The sequence below is a fragment of the Lolium rigidum genome, chromosome 6, assembly GCF_022539505.1.
Source record: "Lolium rigidum isolate FL_2022 chromosome 6, APGP_CSIRO_Lrig_0.1, whole genome shotgun sequence".
NCBI lineage: Eukaryota > Viridiplantae > Streptophyta > Magnoliopsida > Poales > Poaceae > Lolium > Lolium rigidum.
Genome location: NC_061513.1, coordinates 325,017,277 through 325,024,960, shown reverse-complemented (window position 1 = coordinate 325,024,960; position 7,684 = coordinate 325,017,277). Strand labels below are relative to the sequence as shown.

General features: G+C 43.2%; 1 protein-coding gene across 1 annotated transcript; it reads right to left on the bottom strand.

Annotated features, from left to right (window-relative positions):
• Positions 1-4,429: 4,429 nt before the first annotated feature.
• LOC124667180 (F-box protein At4g00755-like) lies at positions 4,430-7,345 on the bottom strand. Its single transcript, XM_047204498.1, has 5 exons — positions 7,106-7,345; positions 5,475-5,894; positions 5,219-5,394; positions 5,008-5,126; positions 4,430-4,913 (listed from the first exon to the last, which is right to left on the bottom strand). Exons 1-5 carry the CDS (start codon positions 7,251-7,253, stop codon positions 4,790-4,792), a joined length of 987 nt encoding a protein of 328 aa, XP_047060454.1. The 5' UTR covers positions 7,254-7,345; the 3' UTR covers positions 4,430-4,789.
• Positions 7,346-7,684: the final 339 nt, after the last annotated feature.

Genomic DNA, 7,684 nt, shown 5'->3' with positions numbered 1-7,684 from the left:
AGCAAGAAACCAAAAAATCATAAGGAACTTAGCATTTAAACTAATGAGAAAGCAAGTTCACTTACAATTGGTAGTCTCATGCCTCCATCACTTCCTTCATTTGAACGCTTGGCATAGATAGAGTAATCACAATAACATCATATAATATATGTTAAATCAAGACAATCATAATACATATTTTATAAGCATGAATGACTAGGCATGAAACAAATATTCTAATTCCTCTAGTCAACTCTCAGCTTTCCAAGGAACATTTGAAATTTTTCATATTAGACTATTAAGTTTGAGAGATCATGTCGAAAGAAGCATAACAATGGAGTGTCTCATTGGAACCCATATCAATAAATCAAGACTATCAAATACTTATATTCCATTCTTTTGCTTTCCAAGAACTCCAAGTTAGTAGTAACGAGACCATGCCAAAACTTAGTTAGTTTACACAGACTATGTATACTAGGAGGATTTTCTTATATAACCATTCTTGATGAAGAAAATGTTCTTTCATCTTTTGTTTGCAACACAGACCATGGGAGTGCCATACTTTTAACCATTATAGCATTGCTGCTACGAATGTTACTCAACTCACAGTCGAAATCCAAGAGTTTTCTCTATTGTCGCGTCCGTGAGATGGAGGACACTGGAAGTTTACACCCCTTTTTTTGTTCGGTAGTGGGCAGTGGGCGTTGCAAACCTGGATCAAGCAAGACACAAGAACACGCGATTTTTTTACCCAGGTTCAGGGTGTAAGATGTGAAGCCCATATGTCCTACTTGTCCGATCTCCTTATACTTGCACAAAGTACACGAGGAGCAGACTCCTCCTTCCTTCTCCTCCTTTACATCTTCCTACGCTTTTCTCCAAACCATACCACCCAATCCCTTTCTACAAAGCACATATCCTTCTTTTATATCACAAGGGGATACCACAAGGTGAGCGCGCATGTATCACAAGTGGCAAGAAGCGGGATGGGTCGCAAGATGGGCGTACCACCGCCGAGAGCCCACATTGCCTGGCTAGTCTTGACTTGACGCTCCCGATCCGTCTTGTCGCCCTACGCCTGCACCTGGGGTGCAACGCTTCCAGGTATTGGACAAGCCTTCCGTTCCAGGGAACACCTCACACACCAATCGAGGCATCATGCCCAGCATCGGAAGCTTCTGGGTAGAGCCCCTCTCGGGCAAGGGTCACCCTCCGGGACCGGAACATGCCCAACGAGGTGCTCTCCCGAGGCGATTTCCTCAAAGATGTCGGCCTCTGCCAACATCTTCCAGAAGCTCCGCATGGGAGCTTCCCCTGCTCTCTCCCGGTGGTGCCTCCCCCTTCTTACAAATGTAGGTATTGTTCGTCTCCACGTTGTTCTGCTCGATGGAGGATTCCATCGAGCCGGAAGGTCCTTTATACTTAGGGCGCCGCTTTCACCCTCGTCCTATTCTTCTGGCAAGGCGTCATGCACTACATGCCTCTTCTCCTCGAGCAGTGCCTCCACCCACGCGTCCGGCACGGTGGAGACCTTGTTTCTCACTACGTCGACAGTAGCCCCCGGGCATGTTCTAGCAACCCTCCTGATGTTGCGGTGTCTTTCTCTCGGTCCTAGGCCCGGTCATGCGTTTGTTGTCGGGCTATGCTATTTTAAACTGAAGCGTGGGTCTAGGTCCGGGAGAAGGTCACTCTTGGTGTTGTTCGTGTGCTACACGTGCCATCATTTTCGCAATATGTTGATATCTTCACCAAAGGATTGCCAACGTTACTGTTCCGCGAGTTTCGATCCAGTCTTCATGCCGATGCTCTCCATAGTTCAGATTGTGGGGGCGTGTTAAAGAAGGGTACGGGTTCCACCCGTCATCTTGGAGTACACTCCAAGGCTCCTAGCTGAATACGTTTTCCATACATGTAAACATACTTGTACTTGTATTCTATTGGCATTTAAATATATGAGAGGGGGGTCGTGGCGTGCCATCACGCAGCCCAAGTTTCTATTCAACTATCATGATGATCAAGTTGATGTATTTTTATTACCTACTTTTTTTAATATCTCAATTGTGCCCAAAAACATAAGTGTTAACAAAGGTCATGTCGAGATTCGTCGCACTCACGTTGATGAACTAGGTCAATTCCACCGACATAAAAGAAACTTTATCTCTTTGTGTTTTAGATAAACATGCGAAATTTTTCCGGATTTTCTATGCATGAATGCAATGCACACATATGTTTTCATCCTTTTATAAACTCCAAAACCTGGGATGTTACAGTCCCTCCCCTTTAAACTAAACTTCGTTCTCGAAGTTTGGAACTCTCTCACGTTTTGGACTATAGAACTGACTTGTGTAGATCACGATCTTTCTTGAACTCTATAGTGTGATCTCACTAGATATAATTGGATATACCCCTCGTCCATATACTTCCCGAAATCTTATGGTGTCTGACACTAAATAACTATTACTTCTTCAATTCTATGATTTCTTCCAACACTATAAACTTGTTACCCTTTTCTTCAAATATTCATTTGAAGTTTTTAAAGTTTACCGAAAACATGTCCAAACATCACTAACAGAGTACATTTTAGTTTGGGGTCATGGTCTTACCATACATTTTAGCCATCGTTTATGCTTTAGTTCACTTCCATAAAGTGGGATGTGAGGGAAACAAAACACCTTACTGCACACATTTAGATTATAGATTTTGTTTTCTAACAACATGTTAATTGTGCAATATACATTGCAAGATTGTATTGCTAGTAGATAGAAGATGTGCAGATTCATTCTTATATTGAATGAAGGAAGGTGATTTTACAGAAAGAAGACCTTGCTAGGTTTTGGTTGGATCCCTGGTTCGATAATATAGCTCTTTTTATGAGGTATCCTCAGCTTTTTGGTATTTATATGGCTCAAGAGGTTACCTTTTATCATCTTGTGAGTTCCAGTTTCAATATCCCTTTTAGAAGATGTTTGTCCCCTGAATTGTTGCATCCTTGGAATGCTATCACAACTTCTGTTGAACAGCATCCTATCAATAATGCTCCAGATTTTGTATTTGCAGCGTGACATCTAATAAATGTTTCTACTCTTTCTTTGTATCAGATGTTGGGAAAAAAATATTGCTGGAGCTCGTAATAAATGGATTTGAAAATTTAAGTTACCTTTAAAATTTAAGATTTTTCTTTGGCAGTTGCATTATGATGCTATTTTGACTAATCATTAGTATTTTCTTGTGCTGTTGCCAAAGCGGTTTGACTTGGTTTAGGTTCGTGCTTGGGATCCAGATGTTGTCCTAGGAACCTTTGGCAAAGTTTGGTGTGGCTATATGCCTTCATGTCGGGTGACAAGAAATTTATACCTTATTGACCGCTACTATATGCTAGTCTATCTGATAGAAATAATATAATCTTTGAAGGATATGTGTTTTTTTTTTTTTTTGAAAAGAGGGCAAACGCTTTGCCCTATTCCATTAATTAAGGAGAAGAAGAATAGTTTTTACAACACACCCCCCTCGAAGCAAAAGGGGACTACTCTCGCGGCATCAAATTACTCATACACTTATCACCCGCCAAAACCCAAAGTCTAGCCTCTAACTTGATGTTGTTGAAAAGCACCGAGGGTGGCGCATGCTTGTTTTTGAAGATCCGAGCATTTCTTTCGTTCCAAAGCTCCCAAGACACAAGAAGGGCTAAGGAAGCCAAGTTCTTCATGTGGCTCGCGCTTCAAAATAGGCTTTGGACTAATGACCGTTTGGAGAAGAGGGGGTGGCCAAATTGCCGGGAGTGTCCCCTATGCAAACGAGTTTTGGAATCCGTTGATCACCTTCTTGTCAATTGTCGTTACACCATTCGACTTTGGAGTCTTCTAAACGAGTGGCTTCACATTCAAGCGCTTGACCTCAATCTTTGGCCGGCCACCACCCTTCATCCTTGGTGGGGTAATATGACGAAAAGGATATGTGCTTAAGTCTCCTGTGGTGGTGATCTTCGCTGTTAGTTCTTTTTTAAGTTATTAGGTAGGTTTGTACGGTGAGGAAGATGCCGGAAGAGTTTTTTTTTCTGAATAGATGCTGGGAAGATCTAGGTGGGGGGGAGGGGGGGGGGGGCGAATCAGCTGATCAGCAAGGCGGCAGCGTTGGCTAGAGTTCTTCAGGAGAATGCAATTGCAAATCCAGCCAGTAGACAGATTGGAGGACCATGATGTTTTCCTTTTGTAGTAGACGTTTGGTTTGGATGTTCGTGTTGTTCTGAAAGTGTATGCTTGAGTGTCATCAGGTTTTTTGCCCCGTAGTGGCTGTTCGACTTCGAACACCTGTTAGCAGGTTTCCTGGTGATGTAATGGCTAGCTCTTTCCCGTTGCGTGCGTGTTCTTCTGTTTGAGACATTGTATTTCCATTATGCAGTCATGGAAAGGGGTATGCCGTTTTGAAAAAAAGAAGATGTGCAGATTCATTCTTTCTTCCAAACAGTTTGAAGATGTTCATATCCATTCATTCACAAATTGCAATGATTCGATTACAAGTATGATGCGTTTCTTTTGCACGATATTACACAAACACGTTCTCTCAGGATAACCTTATATGAAGTACGTTTCATTTGTTCAAAATCAAAAGGCACCCGACCTCAATGACATAGGCTTTTCTTCTATGGAGATTAGTAGATTATTACTCTGATTTATCTTCCTTGTCCACAAACTGCAGTGGGCCAGCGAACAGCCTGCTCAACAGCGCTTGGTTCAACCCTCCTCCTGTCCCTTAGCAGAGTTCCAGACCCTCAACGCAAAGCTGTGCAGCTGCTGCGACCGTCATCCCCTGACTACTCACTGTGAGGTACGGTTTTACGACGAGTCGGATAGTAACTGAGGACTACACCAGTCCCACGAGGAGCAACCCCAAGTTTTCCTGAGAGTGGCATGCCCATTATTTGGACATGAGACACACTGGGAAAAGGTACATCACGAATGTATCAATGCAATGGAAAAGATGATCACATCAAAACAATGCAGTATTTTGCACAAGTGTTGAACAGCTCACCATATGTAATACAGACCATCAAAAGCATCCTTCACCACTCCACCAAGTAGCTCAATTTTCACCACCCCGCCGATACATAGAACAGGGTGTGGTAGCTTAAAGGATTGCAACACATTTTCCTGGAATATCACAAATTTTTCACTTTCAAACATCTAAAACATGATTCTAGTGAACGAAAAGGAATACACCGGGGAATATTTACTCAACTGACCTGCAATATTGGAAATTCTGGAGATGTGTACGTCCAGATATAGTTGCTATCAGCAATGAGCTGCCCTTCATCTTCACTATATATAGTTGTTCCAGACCATGGAGGTGACTTTGGACAGCCCATTTGAAACCGGATACGCTTTGCTGAATATATAGGCTCGTCATCTCGGAAAAATGCTGCACGGTGAAGAGCATTAGTAACACATGTCGGGCCGCTTTTTTCATACAGAAAAGAAGGTTGCAGTCTTAGGACAAACCTTTGAATGGCTGCATTCTGATTTCATCAACGAGACATAGGTCTGCCTGGAGCCTATACATCAGGCATTCTGCCAAAGCAGGATCCCTATGCCCCATGCTGGACCAATAGGACCCTACCCACCCCACACGATCAGCTGCATCGAGTGTATTTTCAATGGCCTCGTCAGGGTAACGGTCGGTGCTGGATGCGCCTACGCAGTGGCTGATGCAATCCTTGGCGTTGTACGGCGAGAGAAGACCATGGCTAAGTTGCATATACACCCTGTGATCCCTCTCAAGCTTGTCAAGCTCGGCAGCAGCACTCCATCTGGCATTTCGAAGTACGCTACTACCGGAACCGCGTACCTCAATATCCATGAAGTTGGCAACCTCTGGATAAGCTCGCAGGCACTGGATCTTGCTGAACTGATTTTGTATAACTGAATAAAAGATTCGATTCAGTTGGGACACTGAAGCTTGTATAGTTACAACTCTTGAAAAAAACATGGAGAATAAAATTACGACAGACACAATACATATAAATCATGCCACCAAATTTCCGAACGAAAATGACAAACCTGACTGCAAATAGCATACATTATCCATTCCAATGTGCAGCGCGCTAAGTATACCATGTCGGTACTATTTTCTTTTACTGAGAAGTAGATCAAACTTGGACTCAAAAATTTGAGACATGGTAGATGTATGTTGTTTCAATGTAGCCATTCTTTTTCAGATTTTTTCAATAGCACTGAAAAGAGTAATCACTCAGGCTACGTTTGGAACCTCAGTTTTTTCAAAACCGAAGTATATCAATACCACAGTAATTGAGTGCCCGGCCAAGCAATACTTCAGTTTCCTAAAACTATATTTTTTCTCAGTTTTGGCAAAACTACCGAGATGTTTGGCAATTGCTTAATTGACCGCAAGTTTCGTTGCATGAACGGTTGCCTTGACCGATAGTCAGTTTCAGTTCTGTAACTTCTGTTGCATGAATGGCTGTCTCGCGTTAAATGTTAATCTTCAACTAACACCAAGTAGTACCATCAGGCTAAATCATTTTTTTACACTCACGCCAAATTCTGTGTTATAAACTTGTCACAGTGGCATCCGGCGCTCGTAGCGTGGAGCAGCCAGCAACGTGGATCCCTTTTTTCTCGTTTTCTCAGTTTTGCAAATAAAGAGGGTCGGTGTTGTTTTCTAAATACAGAGAAAAAACCACAGTTTTAGGGATACTGCAGTATTAATACTGTAGTCTTAGTTGACAGCCAAACATCTCACATTATTTGATACTTCGTTTTTTTAGAAAACTATAGTATTCTTGGAATACTTAAAAAATACAGAGCTAACAAACGGGGCCTCATCTAGTACATCAGCCCACCTCCCTAATCAGCCTGGTTCACAGTACATGCCGTGTAGGTAGTTATCGCTGAACAGAAAAACAAACACAATTTTGGGGACATCATCACTTCAGCAGCAAGTGAGATGGTTCTACAAGCAGAATATTTTGGGTCGCATCGTCATCACGGTGATTATGGAGTATCTGCCTCGAATTGATCTCTGCTTAACTAGCTAGACTAGAATCTGAACTACTCCGTATCCATAGGCATAGGTACGTGGAGGTAGATCGAGGGAATTTGGGAGTGCGTACCGAATCGGCGCCATGAGCGGGAGACGGCGGAGGCGCGGGCGAGATCGGCGGGGCCGTCGAGCAGCCTGAAGACGATGGCGGAGGTGTCCGGGCCGAGGTACTCGAGGAAGTCCATCCCCCGGTCTTGCTCCGGCGGCTCCGCTTCCATCCCTGATGCAAAATCTCGTGTTCTCTCCAAACCCTAGCAGAGTGGGGAAAACGAGATGTGGCTTGCAGAGTTGGAAGCACGATAGCGCTCGCTTCCCTTCCCTCGGAGACGACGCGTGAGGTTGACTTGGAAATTGGAATATGAATTTCCCTGAACCAGCAGGATGATTAGACCATCTCCAGTCGCGTCCCCAACCGGCGCCGGATCGAGCATTTGTGAGACGTATTTTATTCGTACCACGTTTAAGGGACGTCGTCCCCAGCCGGTTTCAATAAACGTCGCCTCCAAACGTTAAAATACTTTTTCTTATTTTTTATTTCAATAAAAAGAAGAAATATTCCACAAACTAATACATAATTGAGAACGTGGTTTACATGAAGATATAGTTTGGAACATGGTTTTTCACAAACTAATACATAGTTTGAACCATG

What these genes read in the sequence shown, in the direction of transcription:
- LOC124667180 (XM_047204498.1), bottom strand. Translation starts at nt 7,253, where the DNA reads ATGGAAGCGGAGCCGCCGGAGCAAGACCGGGGGATGGACTTCCTCGAG. An exon ending in CCGCTCATGGCGCCGATTCG is followed by an intron (nt 5,895 to 7,105) that starts GTACGCACTCCC and finishes TCTTTTATTCAG; the next exon opens with TTATACAAAATCAGTTCAGC. An exon ending in CAGAATGCAGCCATTCAAAG is followed by an intron (nt 5,395 to 5,474) that starts GTTTGTCCTAAG and finishes TTCACCGTGCAG; the next exon opens with CATTTTTCCGAGATGACGAG.